The sequence below is a fragment of the Falco biarmicus genome, chromosome 15 (assembly GCF_023638135.1).
Source record: "Falco biarmicus isolate bFalBia1 chromosome 15, bFalBia1.pri, whole genome shotgun sequence".
NCBI classification, from domain to species: Eukaryota; Metazoa; Chordata; class Aves; order Falconiformes; family Falconidae; genus Falco; species Falco biarmicus.
Genome location: NC_079302.1, coordinates 23,367,831 through 23,389,304, shown reverse-complemented (window position 1 = coordinate 23,389,304; position 21,474 = coordinate 23,367,831). Strand labels below are relative to the sequence as shown.

General features: G+C 48.1%; 1 protein-coding gene across 1 annotated transcript in view; it reads right to left on the bottom strand.

Moving 5' to 3' along the window:
* The window catches only part of ATP6V0D1 (ATPase H+ transporting V0 subunit d1), a 37,048-nt gene that overhangs the window by 2,074 nt on the left and 13,500 nt on the right, over window positions 1-21,474 (bottom strand). Inside the window, exons 3-6 of the mRNA XM_056361002.1 lie at window positions 9,585-9,763; window positions 6,405-6,484; window positions 1,646-1,723; window positions 850-1,026 (exon numbers count right to left, since the gene is read on the bottom strand). Coding sequence (XP_056216977.1) covers window positions 850-1,026; window positions 1,646-1,723; window positions 6,405-6,484; window positions 9,585-9,763 — 514 coding nt within the window. The remainder of the gene's footprint in view (window positions 1-849; window positions 1,027-1,645; window positions 1,724-6,404; window positions 6,485-9,584; window positions 9,764-21,474) is intronic.

Genomic DNA, 21,474 nt, shown 5'->3' with positions numbered 1-21,474 from the left:
ATACCCAAACCTCAAAGCCCTCCAAGCTCAGCAGCGTTTGGGGACTCCGTGTCAAACAGACACCCCAGCCACCACATCAGGTCAACAGAAAACACAGAAAAGCCAAGAGTCTGCCCCATGCACACATGAACATTGCCAATGGGATACTGCTGAGGCTGCACTGCACACACGCTAGCTGAAGGCAATCCCCAGGAAGGCAGAGAAAGCCTTTATTTCATCTGTGAGCTTGTCCAGCCAGAGATCCTACCACCTCTCTGAAACTGTATTGGTGCTTTGAGCCTGCAGGGAAGATGCAGCAGGTACAGACCCCTCCAAGTCAAAACTGGAGTGTTTGGGCCAGGCCCCTGTGCCCACAAACACTGGCACATGCTCCAGCTGCTTCAGTAAGGCAACACTGAGCTGACTCCAAACAGGTCCCCAGCCATGCACAAGGGCAGCTTAAGGAATCCAGACATATCCAACCATGTCCTCCCAGGTCAGTGCCGCCCCTGTGGACTGAACCAGAGCTCAGAACAAACCACTAAGGGCTGGAGATGCAGCACACCACTTCTCGCTGAAGATGTGTTTCCAAGCCCAACCAGCCAAAGACAGACTGCCATTGCTGCCTGTCCCCACAACCCGGGATGGGATGCAGGGCACACACTTCCCTATCACTACTGCAATGACAGCCATGACTAACAAGCTAATGGCATCCTGGCCAAGCAGAGCGCAGGTCCAACAGTAGCAGCAGAAGACCAGCACCCCTCTCCACAGGCTGTCAATCCACAGGTTTTCCCAGACCCCCAAGAAGCTCTGATCCAGAGCAGGTCCTTGCACCAGTCCCCACAGCCCTCACCCCAAAGCACTCACAGGGTAGTAGTCAGCAACGTTTTTGACTTGTTCGTAGTCATCTGCTCTGGCCAGCTGAGCCAGGCCCTCAGGGTAGAGCTTGCCACAGTGTGGGAACAGCTTTGCTCGGTCCTCCTTGGACAGCTCAGTACCAAATGAGTTGATGGTGATAATGAAGGCCCTCCGGTCAGCTTCAAACTGTGGGAGAAGAGCAGTTCACCTTGGGATGCAGCACCTTTGTCAGAGGCCAGCAGGTAACAACACTGCTCTGAGTAGAGCCACATCAGAAGGCAGCATGAGCAAGCTGCCTGGGACACAAACAGCTATCCAGTGTTCAGCCAGGGCAGGCTACACATGCAGGCTCCCAGTACGCCCAGCAGCTGACGCCTGGGAAGCAGTCAGGTGAGGATATCCCCATCCCAGGCACAAGCCAAACCACAGAGCAGAACCCTGCGCAGGTCAAGGAGTCTCTCTCACCTACTGGCCCCATCCCACAGCTAGCCTTGGCACGGAGACAGGCCATGCACTGAACAGCTCTGGTTGTTCTCCTGCTTGTTATCTATGTGAGAGGATGAAGATGTTGCCACGAAGGCGACAGATGTGTCGGCACCTGGCAAGATCAGGACTGGGGAACCAAACCTGTTCAAAGTCATGTGCAGGCAGTGCTTTCCTAGGCCCCCAGTAAACAGGCAGAGCACACATGGGGGTGCTGAAGAATATCTTGAGCGTCCTTAATGCTGGCAGGCAAGCTGGGTCTGAGCACAGAGCAATGAATATCACTGCAATACTGCCCAGCTACAGGGGTTTCCAGACCTACCTCCAGTATTGGGCACATGGCATCTGCTGTGGTACCTCCCAGCACCTTGCAGAACTTGTAGAAGGACTCCAGGTAAGCCTGGAAGAGAGAGGGCAGATGAGCACTCTTCTACACAGCTTCACCTATTGCCCCACAGGGCCATTCAGCAGAGGACAGACAGCAAGCAGAGATGCTCCCAGACACTTTGTAACACAGTACAGGCATTCTCACCCCATGTGAACTTGGATGCCAAGCCCACACAAGGGACAGCACTTCCCCAGGGGCTGGAGACATGAAAGGTTGTGGTTGGGTTTAAGTGACTGCAGGAGCTTACAGCAGGCAAGATCCCCAGGCAGCAAGGTTAAAGTCTATTTTGCTCCTTTGTGTCATCTAACTCAAACGGATTTACTGAAGTCTCATGTGGTTTCTTGACCCTGCTCTGGCCTCCACAAACATGCCAAGCCACACAACTATAGCTGCAAGACCTACACTCAGAAAGCATGGCTGTGTAAGCAGAGGCAAGAGATGAGACAGGACATCTGTGAAGGGAACTAGCCATTCTCTGTAATTCTCTTTTCACACTGCAACCGCTTGGTCTCCATCCCAACCAGAGCACTGGAGAAAACATACAAGGCTAGGCACAGTTACACTGCCTCCAGGAAATGTAATCCTTTGTGGAGATGTACTGTAATCCAGCTGGAAGATGACTGTATCTCCCAGGGGGAGCCTATGAAAGCTGTGCACGGCTAAAAGTGCTGTTCAGCAAAAACTTTCTCAGAAGAAGTCATCATGTGATAAAACACCTCCTTGGACAGAGCGCTGCAACCAGAATCACTTAAAAGCAAAGGAGTAAAATGATGCTGAGACATCACAAATTGCTGCTTTGTCACAACTCCAGGACTGAAGACAGACCAAGAACGCCCGTGTTGGACACCCTCAGCCTCTGCACTAGGAAAGCACCTGCATTACTGCATTCTGTAAATATTTGTTACCACAAAGTGCAAGAGGACACGGCTGGGTAAGCATAACACATCAAAGAAACACAGTCTCCAGCACTTGCCACTCCTGAAACGCAGAAAAGCACAGAGCATCAGTCTGCAGAGCTACCACAAGAACAAGGACACCGGGAGCAGCCTTTGCTTGAGGCTGACAGAAGAGGGAACCTGGACAAGAGGGTCAGTCACTGCCTCTGCTCTTCTCAGAGTTCATGCACAAAACTAAGACTTCAGAAGCAAAAATAGGTGAACTCAAACATCCAGCACTGACTGAGGATCCAGCACCGCAGGCACTATGAAAACACAAAACTGGGTACCTGCCCCTATGAGACACTCTGCAGATGACAGCAATTTATAGAAACTCTCCAGTGTCCCAAAACCCTTATCCCAGAAATGGTGGTGTCTTTACATATAACATTCCTTAATGGACTTTTACTTTCATGAACCCACACATTTATCCCCTGCCTCCTGCTAGCCTCATTTGTCTGTCACGACCAGCCTAAAGGGAAACCTCTGGCCTGTCCATCCACATTAACTTTTCCAACACTACCTGCAGTTACCACCACAGCTCAGATTCACTCCTCTTCCAGGTGAGGAATTTTGGTGGTTGGATCCTGGCTGAATGCCATGTGTTCACCAAAACTGCTCTATCACTCCCCTCCTCAACTGGACACCGGAGAGAAAATATAACAAAAGGCTTGTGCGTCAAGATAAGGACAGGGAGATCACTCAGCAATTACCGTCACTGGCAAAACAGACTTGACTTGGGGAAAATTGGTTTAATTTATTACCATTCACGTCAGAAAAACACTTCCCCCTACCCCTCCCTTATTGCTGGGCTTAACTTAATTCCCCATTTCTCTACCTCTTCCCCTCAAGCAGCACAGAACAGGGAATGGGGGTTACAGTCAGTTCATCACACATTGTCTCTGCCACTCCTGCCGCATACTCTTCCCCTGCTCCAGCGTGGCATCAAGCTGCTTCAGCCTGGCCTCTTCTTGCCACAGGTTCACAAGTCCTGCCAGCAAACCTGGGCTCTCCATGGGGTCACAGCCTCCTTGGGGCACATCCACCTGCTCCAGCATGGGGACCTCCAGGGGCTGCAGGTGGATATCTGCTCCACCATGGACCTCTGTGGGCTACAGGGGGACAGCCTGCCTTGCCATGGGCTTCACCATGGGCTGCAGGAGAATTTCTGCTCTGGTGCCTGGAGCACCTCCTCCCCCTCCTTCTTCACTGACTTTGGTGTCTGCAGGGCTGTTGTTCTCACATAATCTCACTCCTCTCTCTCACTGGTACAGATTTTGTTGGGGTTTTGTTTTGGTTTTTTCCTTCTTAATATGCAATCACAGAGGTGCTGCCACTGTCACTGACTAGCTCAGCCTTGGCCAGCAGCAGGTCTGTCTTGGAGCCGGCTGGCATGGGCTCCATTGGTCATGGGGGAAGCTTCTAGTATCTTCTCACAGATGCCACCTCTGTAGCCCCCCACTACCAAAACCTTGCCGTGCAAACCCACCACAGGAACCCTAACTTTTTTGTAGTTTCCCATACAGAAGTCATTGTACCCAAACCTTTAAACATGTCCTCCTTAGCTGCTTTGCCTTTTCTGCTGTTCATATTCAGAGAGGAGAGGAATGAGACAGTATTAGGACAAACGCACTACAGATATATACAGTACAGTGATATTTGTGCAGTTCTCTCCTACTGCCAGGAACAGAGGACCTTGTAGAGACACACTTGCTTAGGTCAAGATTTCATTCAGTAGTAGAAAGGAACAAGGAGACCCTCGCTGTAAAGGCAGAATTAGGATTGCTTCCTTGCCTCTCCCATACATCACATTTATCCACATTGATTTGTCCAGTCAAAGCTCCTTCAGCTGATTCCCACAAGACAGTGGCCAGCAACGGCCAACAGTCAGCCAGCTTCACTTCAACATTATCTGCTGAAGATGTGGAAAAAAAAGGGAGTAAGCGAAGAAGATGATAATGCCAGCCCGCCTCCATTGCAGGACTCCACTGCTGACTGCCCTCTACACCAAGAGCTGACCACTTACTTTCAATTAATCTCTGCTCCCCATCTTAACCGTATTTCCATTTGAGAACCTTCTCACTTGTTATTGCTAACAAGAAACCTTTGTAATTGCTTTCCTCCTACGAATCCCACTCAAACCTTCTGTCTACATGCTCAGATTCCTTCATAAAACCTCCAGTAGGTCTGGGAGGCAGCACTTCCCATGCAAACTCCTCCCGGACACAGGCACCTATCCCAGGCACCTGCCTGCTGTGTTCCTCAGAGCAGCTCTGTGCAGATTTCAGACCTGATTTTACTTCCTTCATTTGCCTATGCAGACCATTTGCATTATATTATACATTTTCCAGTCCCTGGGGAGAGAAGTGCCTTCAAGCGAGAGCCTGTAAGTGGCAGTTACTTTTTCCACCCTTGGATCCCAGTGATTTGTTACTGACAGAGCCCCTATGTTCCCTGGGGGCTGCTCGTTAGCAAAAGCCAGTCCCAGCACACACCAAGGGACACCAGGCATCTACATTTCAGTTTGGGGGTAAGAAGAGCAGAATGCAAAGCAGAATCAGGCCTCAAAAGGAGACAGGAAAGGATGTGGCAGCTGGGAAGCAAGGAGACACCCCACACCCCATGTGCCCCATGCTCACACTGCTCCCTGCCTTCCCCCACCTGCCTTGTCTCAACAGAGGTCTGCACCCTGCAAGGGTGCTGGTATTTATGCATACAGGCACACCTCCCCCCCGTTACAGCAAAAGACCAGTACATGCCAGAGGCCACACGCAGCTGGGCATGACTGCCGACTCACAGCTCCTTCTCGCCTCCCTTTGTCTTCTTCCCTTCACACCTGACTTGTTCTCTGCCTCTCCAAACAGGCCACGGTTTCCTTGGGAAGCAGAGGTCACACCAACTGCAGGCTGGCTGTGACCAGCCAAAACAGGGTTGGCAGATACAATCTGTATCCCACCCTTAATCCGCAGAGTCGAGATGGAGCGATAGCCACAGCCTGCACATAAACACGTGCTTTGATACTGCCAGCTAAAACCAGACAGGGCCTGCAGAGGAGATGACGGCTCCCCATGCAGGCTCAGGACAGGTTGATCCTTAGCCCCTCCACATCCCTGTGCCGGTAACTCTCCCCAGCCTGCAGGACTCCTCCAGCCTAGCTGCACCTTTCACACTGCTCTACCAAGAGCATCTAACGCCAACCACAGCCACTGAGGGCTTGAGCAGACTATTGGAGCTTCTTCTGAAAGAGCTCAAGACAGAGAGCCAAGCCCTCTGAAGTCCTTCAATCAAGCTTAAGATCTGAATGCAGTTAACTACACATCTAAATTCGTGTGATTAAAAGGAACAGCCTTCTCCTGCCTGTTTGGGGCCTGAGGAAATTTATTCAAAGGCATAACCTCTGAAAATCTCTTGCACAGACTCTTGACACCTCCAAGAAAACCATACTCTGCCTAGCTCTGGTGCCCTGACTGCAGAGCCGAGTGATCAGATGTCAGGACCCTCCAAGAACACTATCTTTACTTTCCAATGTATACAACTAGTTCTTGGTCACATTTACTCTACCACCACTCCAGGGAAGAAAAAAAAGATAGAGAAAGCACAATTATTTTTTAAGTCTACACCAAGAAGAAAATACCCTTTCATCTTTGGTTGAAGAAAGCCAGCCTACGTTGGAGGTCCTGACCCAAAACAGAGCTGTAGTCACACTAGGAGTAAACAGGGAAGTTAACATCTCCTTCCCTTCCCAGAGACTCACTTACCTTATACAGTGTGTTTCGAATTATTTCAATGTTCATTTCATCCAGGTCCTGTTCAGATATGCAGTCTTGGAAGAAAGCAGCTGAAACAGAGCCACAGAGTTAGCATTGCCCTAACCAGACCCATGCCCAGCAATTTCCAGGGTCCTCAACAATACCAGGCAGAAGCACACCCTATGTTGAACTTCTCTCTTCTAGGCCTAGCCCTTATCTTCAGCAGCCACCAAACTGCCATGACTCAAAACCTCAGGCTCCAGCATGGTTCCCCAAGCCACAATCATTCTGGGGGCTTTCACATGAAAATCTTTGTTCACCCCTTAGTCCTATGGTTTGGTTAACAACCTAGTCTCGGCAGAAATTCTCAGCTCTAGCCCCCAGCATCAGTGCCAGAGCAGCCTGTATTTAAAAATAAGCAAAACCCAAACTGTTCCCAGATGCAGGCCTACATGGTACAGCATGGCGGCAGCACTTAAGCATTTGTGAGACAGCAGCTAGTGAGTCCTGAGAAAGCCAGTGCCTCTCCCTCCTCCTCCAATATCTCAGTTGGATTAAGGAGGCATGGGGATGACAGCTCCTCCAGCCCATGATACTCTGTGACTGGAGTCAAGAGCCATTTCCCTTGGTCAGGTCTATCAGTCCCATTTTCCACTTCTTCTAAGGACTTCTATTTCTCTAGCTGGAGGTAAGTAACAGGAGACAGAATGAAGTAGTCTTTTTTGATAGGATGCCCAGCCCTCTGTACCTTGCCAGAGTATCTCTGGGAGGGAGTCTGAGAAATTTTTGCCACCTAAAGAACACAGATTTCAAACCTAACACAGGGTATTGCAAGCTGCAGATAAACACAAGTCTTGTACATCTACTGTAACATAAGGCTGTCGTACCACTCGATTGTTAGAAAAAGCACAATAAAACCCATTGACAGGACTTTTATGACTTTTTCAACTCTCACTCAGCAACCAACTTTGCTGAATTTGCTACATAGAGAAATACGATCTTTCTCAGCTTATGCAGTCCAGCTGCGGGTAAAGGACACTGCACTCATGCTGAGAACTGACCAGTGCTCTCCTTTGTGCAACAAACCATGTACAATGTAGGCTCCCACCTTTGGCATGCCCCACTTTTACAGCACAAGCTCCCTGGCATGGGCAGCAGCCACACTGTGTGTGTAGAGAGTCCTGAATAGGGGTTAACCCCAACCCCCCCCCCAAGGGTTTCTTTGCAACGGCATCAGAGACCAATGCCACGTAGCCAGAGAAGCACTGCTCCCTATGGTTGGCAAAAACGAAAACAGAGTGTGCCAGGACTGGTTTTCACTGCAGGACTCACTGGCTAGCCTAGATAGCTAAGCAGTGGCTACTTCAGAGTAGCAGAGGAATGAGAACACAGCTATTTCAGTTCTTGGCCCTCCAATATCCGAAATTAGGCTAACAGCAAGTCTTATTTTGCCCTGCTAACCTATGAAAGCCATTTGGGGTTAGGCATTCCTACCAAGCCACGTAGCTACTCAAGTACTTTTAGGAGATAGAGCTGCTGTTTCTTTGCGTGTGGTCACTGGAAAGCATGCAAGTTAAACAACTGGAGCCTACATGCCTGCTTGTTTAGGCAACACAGCTACTCCCCACGTTCTCCTGCTGAAGAAACGCCACACTAGATGGTACACAGCCTCAAGGGTATGGCCAGGGCAAAGGTCTGAAGAAGTCAGCCTAGCCAGGGCAGAAGCAGGCAAAACTGACTCATGTACAAGTACATGAACACAAGAGGCAAAGACCCTCAGCTGCCAGCCATGTTCTCCAGAACCACCTCACCACTGTAACAGGACATTTTCACTCCATACACAGGCTAGAAGCTCTAAGGTCTCTAAGAGCAAGTATCTTTGAAACACTCCGTTCTCTCTTATTCCCCAAATGGGAAGGTTCCTGCTTATGTATGAGGAGGATTTTCTTCCTACACATCACCCCTACAGCAGGCTCAGCTCAGCTGTGTGCAGAGCCTCTGTTCTCCTGCTGCGTTGTTGCCCTACCTTGCATCCCGGACCTCTTGAGACTTGTTTTCCCTCCTTTGCTGGGTTCTAACTGGCAAGTCATTTTTCCATGACGACTGCTCCACTTGCCTCATTATCACACAGAGCATTTGCAAAAGCACTTTCCATTCCAAACCCAACTATTTCTATCAAATACAATATGATGATTTAAGAGTGTTTTGTTCTTTCTAGCAACCCTAAAAGAATGATTAATCACTGACTCAGGCATACCTCATTATGTTTTTGCCCACAGTGGCTAAACTAGCAAGTCACCTGTGACTACCTCTCCTACTACTGCAAAAAGATGTATGTCTTTTCTCCAGAACCTCTTCCTATGCCTTTTATCTTTAAGGAACATATCTGTCTGACTAGCTGTTCATAAGACACTTGGGTTTAGCATTATGTGCCTCCTGGTCAAGGCCCTGAGACAGTATACCCCACTGTAGGATCCTGCTACACTACGAGCTTAAAAAGGTTTTTGGAGATTTCTTTTTCTGCTGTTGTTGTTTGGGGGATTTTTGTATATAAAGAGCTTTCCTTGATCTAGAGCTAATTTTATCAGTCTCAGAACAAGACTAGGCATGTGCAGATCTCTATAATTATCTACAAAAACTGCCTACAAGAAGTTGCCCAATGGTCCAACTAAAAGTGCTGGAAATTAAAGTGACTCACTCCAGCAGAGGACCTGATAGACTAAGGAAGTATGTGTGCCATGTGTCTATGACAATTATTAAGAAGATCACATTGTGTAAGACCGCTCCAACTTTCTCCTTCCTTCCTAATTTCAGGTGACTATTCCCCGAAAAGCTAGTAAATGGACAGATCTAGCAGATCAGGTCTAACTATACCTGTACTACCATGACAGCTCAAGGCCTGGCTTACACAATCCAAACACTCCAGCAGTCTGCACTGCCAGTGTCCTGGTTTGGATGTTTGTTGAAAAGAACAGAGAGCTAGCTGGTCCTCCAAAGGAAAAACTAGCAAGGGGCAGGCATAAACCTGAAATCAAGCCCAGCCACCACAGGCAGTAGGGCCACAGCTGTGCATTATCGACCACTTTGTCTTCCAACTAAACTTAGGCTTAGTTGGACCTAGTTAGACTAGGAGAGAAAGGGACATCTGCTCCCCACAAGCTGAGAGGTATTTTGAAAGGCTCCACTCACCCAGGGGAGTGTCCACCAGGATTGCATTGTAGAGCTCCGCAGGCGTCTGAGCAATGTTCACAGCTTCCATCTGCTCGAAACTCCCCAAAGGATGGCACTTGGGCACCAGTTCAGAGATCGAACGCTGGTGCAGAGTCCCAGTGATCAGCAGAATAACATTGTCAATCATGTAGCTGTACCTGGAGGAATGCAAAAGGAAGCCTGTTATAGTAAGAATACAAACCCTAGCACCAGCTGGGCACATATCTTCAGTCTCTGTGAACATCTCTAGAAAGATGTACCCTCCCCACAAAGAATTAGTAAAGCACCTCCTTAACGTTTCCTTCTCATGCCAGCCTAGGAAGGGGGAGGGGGAGGTCAAGCAAAGTCCCAAGCTGTGATTTATGCTACAGCTGAACACCACCACCTGGGCATCTCCATTGGAGTATTAGATTGAAAGGGACTTCTGGATGTCTCTGGCCCAATGTCCTGCTCCGAACATGGCCAGCTCCAGCTGCTCAGGGCTTTGTCCAGCTGAACTCCCAAATTATTTGCAAGGAGGTGAATATCACAACCTCTCTGGGGCTCCGCTTCAGTGTCTGACCACACACACAATGAAAAGTCTTTTGCTAGTCTTTCCCTAACAGCTAATCAGAATTTCAATTTGACTATTTGTCTACTGTCTCTCATCCTAACCCTTCAAATCTCCAAGAGAAGCCTGGCTCCAGCTTCCCCACACGGTAGCTGGGAACATTCGTCCTTCCAGCATTCCCACTGCTCTCCTTGTATTGCTTTACTCTGAGAGAGCAGGAGAAAAAGCGTACATGGTAGGACACCAGCAAAGGGGAATGTGCAGCTAGCCTGACTCAAGCTCAGCTTCAGTGCCAGCAGCACTGCTCCATCTTGCCCAGACTACAGAGAAAGGGTCACGTTTCTGCAGCCCCGCTCCCTTCCAAAACCAACAGGACTGGCAGCTTTGACACAACCTTCACTCACAGCCTCATGAAACTACACACAAGGTTTTTCACACCTCTACCATCAAAAGCTAGAAACGTCTTTGCATGAGTGTATTTGGCCTGGCTGAGCCCTGTAGCAGCCCTCGTGCTGCTGTGCTTATATCAGTAGCTAGAAAGGTGGTGGTAACACACCAGTGCTGTGGCTGCTGCTGAGCAGCGCTGGCACAGCATCAAGGCTGTGTCTCCAGCCTCCCCACCAGCACCAGTAGGGCTGTGGGTGGGCAAGATCTCAGATGGGGACGTAGCCAGGATGGCTGGCCCAAAGTGTCCAATGGCATATTCCATACCGTATGACATCTGCTCAGATATAAAAGCTAAGAGAAAGGAGGAAAGGAGGAGGAAGGGGGGGGGGCATTCGTTATTTATGATGTTTGTCTTCTGCAGCAACCGCTACTGAAGCCCTGCTTCCTGGGAAGTGGCCAAACATCATCTGCCAATGGGAAGTAGAGAATAACATCTTTTGTTTTCCTTCACTTCCATGTGTATGACTTTTGCTACTGTTTAATGAAACTGCCTTTATCTTGACCCACAAGATTTTTTTCTATCTTGTTTTCTTCTTGCCCCATTCTGCTGAGGAGGAGAATGATAAAGCGGCTTGGTGGACACCTGGCATCCAGCCAAGGTCAACCCACCACAATGAGCTTATGTTATGATGTCCCTAACCAAGTTCTCCGCTTGTGTTACCCAGGATTAGCAGATTCAGTCTCTGGCGCTGCACTAATGGGACATTCAATCTGGGTCCATGGCACTCAGCACAAGTTCCACCAACACAAGCCTTTTCTGGCCCTTCTCTCTGTATGTCCATGTTTCTCTTGCACTGAGGAGCCCAGAACTAGCCACAGCACTCCTGGTAAGGCCTCCATCAGTGCCAAGCAGAGTGGAAAGATCACCTCCCAGTTCTCCCAGTCCAGCCAGAAAAGGGAAAGACAGCTGGCCTGAAGACTGGGAACACAGGAAAGGCTAGCAGCCTTCTCCAAGTAGAGGATCCAAGTAAGCAATCAAGGTACCATGTAAATACAAGGAGTTGAGAGGAAAAGTGTCTCCAGCAAGAACAGGAGTGGTGCTCCAGGCACCTTCACCACCAGCTGAGCCATAAAAGCCAACCAAGCTGAGAACCTGAAAAACATCAGGCAAGATGAGGGTTTTTTTCAGTCAGCAGATGCCTTTGCAAATGTCCCTCTGCAGCACAGGGAAGAGGCAGAGATGCTGGAAGAGCAGGATATCTGGGATTTTACACTCCCTTGCTCTCACTATTAGAGCTCTAACTCTAAAAAGTTAGATGATGGAAAAGACCTGAAGAGGCTCCTTGGCAGGAGCTGCTCCAGAACAAATTAAATCAGGCCTGAACCCGAATGGCAGAAGGAGCCATGCACATCAAAGTTGGAGCTCTCTTGAGGTTCAGGCTTCCCGCACGTACTTGAGTACTGAAGGAAGGGAACTTCAGGCCAGTACACTGGGACTGGGGCAAGGGCAGGGACGCCAAGGCTTTGCAAGCATTTATCAGACAGGCACTGGGATGCTGCTGGTCTTTATATTTCTGAGCTATCATGGACATAATGCAGCCCTGTTTCCCTTTGAACCACATCAAAGGCAGGGAAGCAGAGCCAGTTAAAGGCAGATTGCAGTAGTTTTTATTAGATGGGCTTTACTGCCTCTCAAATATACTCAGCGGGTATATACATGAACAAATCCACACCTTAGTTCCTCAAATGTGCTGCTTTTTTCTCCACACTGCAGGGTTGGGTAATGCACCTCCTGGCCCTACCACTTTTGCAGAGAGCTTTTCTGTGTTTGCAGCCTACCTTTCCAGGGACATTCAATCTAGAACCAGTTCAATCAGCACAAGCGTCATGAACTAGCAAACCTCCTTTTGCCCTTTAATCCACAAGGTCATTATCCTCCCTTCTGTTTGTGCACCTCTTACCATGGAGATGATTGCAATCTCCAGGACAGCAAGAAGGGCCTGTTTATGAGAACTGTGGGTAAGTCCCTTGCAGTAAGCAGCTGGTTGCTGGTAAATACAAGCACCTGCACCCTAACACAGATTCACCTCTGTGAGGTCTGCCAGACCAAGGATACAAAAGAGAGTTTCCCAGCTCCACCATCTGCCCTCAAATGTGCAAGTTTGCTTAGTACAACACAGATAGCTTTCAGGAAAGAGGATACACAGGACTGCTCTCACCAAAGCAACAACATTGGACCAGACCAAATTTGTTTCTTCAGCTCAGCCTGCAGTGCAGAGCCCGCAAGGAAATACAGTCATTGCGCAGTATGCTAGCACACCTCTTTCCTATTCCCAGTTTACCACAGATCTTGCTCTCTGCAAGATATTTGTGACTTGCAAGGAGTCTGGCCAAAGTCAACCATACAAGAGGAACTGAGGGAAAAAGTCTGGAGCCCTTTCTGTTCATAGGTCTTCAAAGCACCTTAGCTTCTGGCTTACTGGGGTCACACCAAGCTCATCCATGCCCTCCCAGTCCAGCTCAGCCTGAAAGCCACAGCCAGGTTTGGGGAGAATAACCCAAGTCACACCCTCTTCACGCATGAGATGCTTCTGCTTTCAGACTGATGGTCCCATGAAAGACAACATAGCTGGCTTCCACTGCCTGAGTGCAAAGCATGACTCTTCCTGTTTCATTTATATTCCTTAACTTTCTTGTTTCCTTGTCCTTCAGGAGAAGTCTGGGGAAATGCACAGTCTATAGACCAAATACCAAGGTCTCTAAGGAGGCCCAGCACCAATTATTTAAAAGAGTGTACTTTAAATTGAGACAACTTAAATCTCCTGTCAGAGAAGGATTCATCCCTACAGGAGGAGGAGTTACCATGTGCAAGACAGAGGGGAAACTTCTCATTTAAATTTCCACTGTGACAGCATTTCAAACCTTTATGATAACAAGAGAGCTGCAGCAGGACAAAGGTCTTCTTGTGCCTGCTGAGGCCAGGCAGACACCAGCACCATTACCTAATCCTTCCAGATACTTCCCATTTCCCTCAAGCTAGCCCTGACCACGCTTACTCTCATTCAGTCCCTGCTTCATCCCAGTAAAAGCAGTCATGGCTTAGCCAATGATGACTGCAAGGCAAGTTTTCTAGTGCCAGGGCAGCCAGAAAAGCCTTCTCTCGTCTGTGGAAGGGGCAATGCTTGCTGTCCTGTGCCAGGTCCCAACAAGAATGCATCTGCCTCCATTAGCACAGCTGTACTAAGACCATAGCAGAAGTCCTGGCTACACTGGCATTTCCTCCCAGGCCCAAAGGATTTGATTTATTACAGTGGCAGCAGTTTTTCCTAGGAACCTCCAACTACTCGTTTAATAGAGCAGCTTTTATCATCATTTTTCTCACCTCCTATTAGGTTCTGAACAGCTTCAAATATTTCAATTTTCATGGTTAATTGCATGGTCAGACCCCTCCAAAAGCATTTTAACCTTCACTAGCTCTCAGAGCAGCTAATAAGAGGACCAGACTATGGGACACATCAGAAAACAGGAGTCGATGGTCACCTGCAACACCATGAAGTCTTACTGCAGCCTGCTTTGCACAGAAAAAAGGTTAGGATGTGGGATGCTCTGGTTGGAGACTGGAAACAGGTAGAAGGACTGACAAGCTCCTCACTGAGGATGAACCTCTGCACTAGCTCACTGGGAACACAAACAGCTCTGAGAAGGCACTATGTGGAGGCGCTGTATAAGCTACAGCAAGTGACAGGGGGTGGGAGGGTTTTAATTAATGGCACCTTATGCCAAGCTTCCAATCTTGCCTCCAAAAGACCATGACAAAACTCTGTTGGGCAAGAATGTGGTTTAAGCTCTGCTTCAAGCTGCTACCTGCCCACGCAGGGAGATGGACACAAAAAGAGTGTATGTTCAAGCCAGAGTTTCACATGGACAATTATACAATGCCTTGCTCTTCCTCTCACCCACTGAATTGAGCTGTGGTATATTCCAAAAATTCACACTCACAGAAATACAATTTTAGTTGACACTGAGAAGCATCAGTAACATCTCACGTGAGAGCAGAATTTCTTCAAGGACAAAAAAAAGAGTCTGGAAGCACAGAAATACCATCCACAGCAGGAGAGAGATGATGGTGTATGGCTTCCTGAAGTCCGAGACAAGCGGAGCCAGTTATCTTCACTCCTCCAGCAACACCCAGTTCAGCACAATACACACTGGGTGACACTCACATAGCAAGAATAAGGGGTGGGGGTGGGGGGCCGCGGTGGAATGGGATGACACATGTTCCTTCCACCAGCAGCAGGTCAGAGAGATGGTTCTTACTGCTGGTTTTGGGAGGTGCAGTCTCAGACAGGTACAGCAGAGGCCTCTCAGAGAAAACAGGTGAGCCAGGCCCCAGAAGCTAACTTAGCTAACTTCTGGGGTAGTCATCCACAGACAGCTAGCAAGTAGAACCGAGGAGGAGCAGAGCACACATGCGAAAGCCATGTGCAGGTACTGTGACAACGAATGTTTTCCTCCTGGAGTTACGTAAGTATAGCCACTGATAAATGAGACATGCAAAAAAAGATTGCAATGGCCCACTGAATACTGGGAAAGGCTTTTTAGCAGAGGAGCACATGAAATATATGAAAACTCATCACATGGGGTTCTTACAACTTGGCCTGCAGTCACTCAGGCAGAGCCCTGCAAGGCAGGACCGCCAGGACAGTTAGGGCTTCTCCCTCCCTGGTTTAGGTTTACTAATCTAATCTGATCTAATCATAAAGAGTCATTGTCTTACAGCAGATAGGTTGGTTTTTTTATTGCTTTCTGCTCCAGGATACTAAAGAAACCGTAAACAATACTGCAAGTGGTCACAAAGCGTGACTAATGACGGATGCATTTCTCAGGGATCCTCTGAAAAGCCTTGCCAAACTGTAGCTTAACAGCTGCCGGGCAAGGGGTGATGAGGACAGTCCTCCGTGTCAATAGCAAACAGAGCAGTGGGCTGATGCAGAAGTGCATGGCACGGAAGAACCGGGTTGCAGCTCAGGGTTTTTTCTGGGATGGGTTAATGTATTGCTCAGGCAACTTTAATGCTTTCCAAAACCAGCATTAGACTTCAATTCAGACTAATGCTAGCAAGGTAAAAGTCACTATGTGACTGCATTGGGCAGTTGCTCAGATTATTGTAGAAGCATGTGTTTATTTTGGGATGAAAAAGGGAAATCTCCAGTGGGATCAGAGCAGTGCTCCGAACTCAGCATGAATTCTAGAGACAGCTTTAAATGAAGATGAAGTTGTTTTGACTATAGTCACTTTAGCATCTGCTGCTTCCCTCTCGCAGCTCATCCAGTTCAGGTATTCAGAGGGCTGGTGGGGGAAGTAACCTAAGGAAACAGTTGTGGGCTGGTTGTACTGCTGCTTCCTGGGGTTTGTGCATAAGTACACAGACCCACCTCTATATCCCACTGGGTTCAAGACCTGAGCAAAGGTGCTGGTACACAGAGCCACTTGTCACACCTCTCAAGCTTCAAATACAAGCTAGTCACGGGGCAAAGCAATGCACAGACTTCAAAGCACAAAAGAGCAGTAGCTGATGCTCAGAATAGCACCAACAGCTGAGATGCTTATATCTGGAGTGTCATTTTAAGATCATTAGTAAGTAACTGTACAGCTGTCCTGAACTGGAAAGGAGAGGGATGCTGCACAACAGGAAGACCTCAGTGCCTCACTGAGGCTCCTCTGAGTAATAGACAGTGCATGAACTGAGTCAAATCCTTAAATCAGTTTTTCAGTTCAGACTGGAACATGTCAGACCAGCGGCTTCTGGCCAGGAGCAGTTCTACTCTTCTCTAGCTGAAGCTCAGGCAGTTCAGGGAACAACAGCAAGAGCAAATGCAGCATGTGACAGTCTCCACACAAGTGAGCTGATCTCTTCCTGTCTTTGCACACTGTCTTTCCTAGAGTCACACCAATAAAAAGCCACACCTAAGCAGCAAGTTCGTGAACCTGCCAAAGAGAAAGCTGAGAATTTCATGCTTGCCACCACAAACCAAGGGCACTCAGCCAATAAGTGGGTGCCCTGCTAAACTCAGATAAACGAGACCATTTCACAGCAAAGTTCTAACTTCACAGTACTACAGAGGCCGTGGCAGCCTTTCAAATGCAAGTATCCAGGAATGTTCTCAGCATTAATCTATATTTAGCTGCATCTCCTCATGCTTTTTACCATCTTCTAATGAGTCTAGGTCTCTTGGGATACTGACCTCAATTTTCCAGTGGTATCATCTGGTAACTCATAAGCAGTCATATAGTGTTAGCTGCATTAAAGACTAGTAAGAAAAAGGCTACATGAAATACTTTTAATTTTGAGGCTTTATGAATATGACATCGTGTTCTAAACATGTACAAACCCCTTGAAACACCAGGGAATGTTTTGAACACCTCGCAGCCTCACGCAAGAATCTCTGGTTGCCTAAACTTGATGTCTCAAAGCATGAGAAACACTACGCTGATAGACAAGGCTGAGTCCTGGCACTCTGTGCTGGGCAGACTTCAGCACTAATTACATTTTAAATATTGACCATAAACATCTAATCATGCTGATTTCACACAGACCAGCTGCAAAAGCCAAATTTACATAAACTGTTTGCTTACCTTCTCTACATGTAAAGCACTAAAAGAAAAAAAAAAAAAAAAAACCACCCCAAAAGACTCAAAAAACATTTCAAGGGCACAAGGTAAGAGTAAAGGCTGCAGTGCAATCTCACATTATCCCCAATTGCCCCTAGTAGCTAAGAAAGCTGAATGAGTTTAATGGCCTAAAAGCCTTTACCTGCTTCTCAGTGAATGTGTGATCTGCACTGAGCTAACACGCAGAATATTACTGCGCATACAGACCTGCTGCCAGCAAAAGACAAGCAAAATCATCATCCCACTTGACATATGCAGTAAACCACACAGGGTAGACACAAGATTTAGCTCAGCCTCTAAATACTGTGGTACTTATGCAAAGCTCTATGTAGGTGTTTGTTAGACTTCAAACTAGCATACAGAATGGATCTAGGAGAGGGGACTAGGATCCATGATGTCCCCAAGAAGCCTTCAGAAGCAGTGCCCTTGGCCTTCAGGCCTTCTCTGGGTGGAACTTGTCAGTTAGAGCATTGGGCGAGGCAAGTCAATGGAAAGGTAAAAGGAAAATGAAGGTAGCTAAGATCTAGCACGAGACCTTGATAACAGTGTCAATCAAGGAGTGAACACGTTACATGGGAACAGAAGTGTTCAGTGAACATTCATCCAACTGAAGGCACTGCACACAGGTTATCTTCTGGAAAAGTTGCAGGCACACATAAATTGATCAGAGGAGCACTGATAACCTCCTAACACACTCCCCTATCTGTTTTATGCCTCTAACACATGCTGTTTAGTCTGTAGAGGGAAAGACTGCAAGAAGGAACATGAGGGAAGTGCAAGGACTATTCCTGCAAGCTGCAGAATCACCCGAGGGATTCAACTTTAGACAGAGCTCAAGAAGACAGCTAAGTCCACATACTACCTCTGGATGAAACAGCATGACAGGGGCGATATGTTCTCACCTAATCACCCACAGCTTGCATGCTAGAGCCTGTTCTCAGGGCTGCAGAGTTTCATTAAAGATTTCTCTTAGTGAAACATGGGCTCACATCTGGAGCTCGTAACTCACCTTTTGCTACATCTTTACTGCCATCGATAACATTTTGCTAGCTTTTCCCATCTTTACCATGGCTCACTGTGTTTGTGGGGCACTGCGCTAAGGCCCTCCAAATGAAGAGCAGTGCTGGTCTGTACGAGGTGCCTTATGCTGTTCCAGGTCAAATCCACTGGCCAAATGAAGCGTTTCCCAGGCACATGAGGTTTGGGGAAAAAGCATCTCCTCAATGTAATATACAAGGAAATCCACCTTTCAAAGACTCCCTTTCCAATGAGGGCACCTGCAGTCACACAGTTTTGAAAGTGGACTTCTATGGCCACCACTTAGGCATGCAACCCAGTCCATTTTCATAGACGTTGATTCTGGGAAACTGGTATGAGGTCTGTGCCCTTTGGATATGCAGGAGAACAGACGCAGTTCTGATGCCACCATACAGAGGACACAAGTCTGTGATCATTTCCAGACCATTAGTTACATGCCCTCTTATTTTGAAGATTGCATAATCCCTCCAAGAACTTGGCTTATCAGTTCAACTTTGCACTCCCTGCAAACAGGGAAGCTGTTTGTCAGAAACCTGTGCTCTTCTGCCAAAACTGTCTCTGCCAGAAAAGGCTCATAAACCTTTTATTGCAGGATCCCCAGGAGCCACTACAGTACTTTTTGGTTCCCAATTCCACTTCCACCAAGGAGTCAACAACTAATTGAAAATAGTAGAGCATAGTCTTAACTACAGCAGCATTAGGAAAGATCCTTCAGATTGTTGCATTTGCCCAAATAAACTGCAAGTGTCTAAGTAAAGCATTTGGAGTGTTTTCTTCTGCAAGAAAGGACTTCAGACAGATGCAGTCACATTTTGTAACCTCTGCAGTTATGCCAGGATGCGCACTCCAGTACATTTAGAATAAAGACAGGCAACTTCCTACTCCAGAGCAGAGCTGCTTTTCAGCTCAAGTAGCAATTGAAACAATTTGGCTCTAGAAAAGCCACTGCGGCAAGACTAAGTTTGAACTCAAAGTCATGCAGCAGAAACTAGATCTATCCAGCGCAGGAGAGAGGCTGGGTCAGGGAGAAGGTAATAGAGGGAAGTGTCAGCTAAGAAAAAAAGACATGCACAAGGGGAAAAGGTCTATGCAGTCTCATCAAAAACATGTTGTGTGACCACAAAAACATACTGAAAGCCAAGTTCCCAGCTGCATCCTCAGGGCCAAAAAGAACTCAGTTCCCAGCCCTAGCAGAATGGTAAGGTAAAGAAAAAAGATGACGTAGTCTGTCCTCTGATGACAGGCTGTATCACGGATTTGGAAACCATGTTCAGACCCAGCTCGCCTCAAGACCTCACTGCCACAGCAGACTCAGTTTCTGCAGTTACCAGCAGCTCCCTGACCTGAGCACAAGATGAAACCCTTCTCTGCCCACCAGCTTGCTGCAAGGGCTCAAGGGGCCAAACAGCCAGAGCCCTGCATGTCAGGCTGCTGAGAAGAGACTTTTCAAAGCAGGGAAGAGACTGTGCTGAAGCAAGGGCAAGAGAAAAAAAAAACTGCACGACCACCACACACCCTACCCCACCCCCAGAATAAAAATACAGCTGACAATCCAATCAGGCTACAGTCAGGAGCAACACTACCATAAAGAATCCCATCTAAACCATATACAGGAACACTGAAAAGAAGGACAGACAGGACGTGGCACCATGTCGGGCTAACACAAAGAACAAAGCCTTATACAGAAAGGCAGAGCAGCACATCACCAAGAAGAACCTAAAACCCACTTCCATCCCACAAGTCAATATGTGCTTGTTGAACTCAGGAAGTGGGTTTTGCTGTTTCAAGTACACTTAATACCTGTTTGTTGCTGCCCTACAGAACATCGCTGCATTCCCTCAGCCAGTCAATTGTTTGTGTTGGAGCAGAGATAGTAACAACCAGCTTGTGCCTATCAGCGAGAATCTACTGTGATTGGCTGAAAGGCACAGGGAAGCATGAGCAGTCTCCAGTGAGGAGCTCCATGACAAGATACAGAACTAGCAGGTGTTTTATAGAGATGGTGGCAGGCACAACAAGCTGAGCTTTTCCTTGCTGCAACACACAGTGGCACACACTGCCAGCTACAGCCACCACTTGGAAAAAAAAAAAAATCAAAAGGGAAATCAGCCAACTTCCTCAATATTTTGGTACTAACAATGCAACACTTGCCACAGAAGAGTTCCTGGAGAGGACTGGAGCCAGGAAAGGGTCAGCGTGGTGCCAGGAGAGGAGCACACTAGGACAAAAATCAGTGGCAGCAAATGACTTGGGAAACACAGACCTTGCTTTTTGGGTTGCTGCCTAGCTGCGGTCTTGGGTCAGTTTCGTGTGGTTTTAAACACTGTCCTTTCCCCTAAGCTCAAGGGACAAGTTAACTCCTGGCCCACCTCCACAGGTGACCATCCTTACCTATGGCAGGCTGTGCACCTGGGGCAGGCAGCCACGGGGCTGGAGTGCCACCTCCTGGCAAGTCACAAGCAGCGCTGCCTTGCCTCCCCGGAGCCGGGCACGGAGAGACCACCAGGAACATATCCTCCTGGTGCCCCAGGGCCCCCACACTCTCCCCGTTGCTGCTTCTCCTTCCTGTGGCCTCACCCAGTTCATGGGCCGCTTAGAAGAGGCAAGAGAAATGACACAGCATAATCCCCCGTGGGGACGAACGGCATGGCTTTTGGCAGGGTGGCTCTGGAGCAATCAGAGGGGACAAGGACTACAGCTGCTCCTTATATCAGGCCGCTCCCCAGATCTTTTCAGCAGTGCACCCTGGGTCAAGCTCTGAGCATCCTCCAAAAACTAACAGAACAGTCACCTGTTAATAGACTCAAAGCCACCCCAGAGGTCCAGTAGGACATTCATGAAGGAGAAAGCCTGACTGTGTGGTTTTTAAATGCTTGATCCACCTCCTGGCATCAGCCATCTACATACACCCTGGCCACCCTCAGCAAGATGGTACCCAAGCGCTTAACAGGCCTCAATGGGCCTGTCTTGTGTGAGGTTATCCAGTATTTCTAAGGCCAAAAATGTAAGTACGTTCAAATGCATCTGGCAGCAGTGAGTTTCAGAGCTGCACCGGACACGCTACAAAACATTTCCTTCCAATTTAAGCCAGACACACCTCCTACAATCACACTTGATTTCAAAAATCTCCGTTTACAACTCAGTGCCTCCGTGTCTCTCATGAGAGTCCCAATGAACTCAAGCTTTCTTCCTGCAGAAGCCAGACCTGCTCAAACTTTCCAT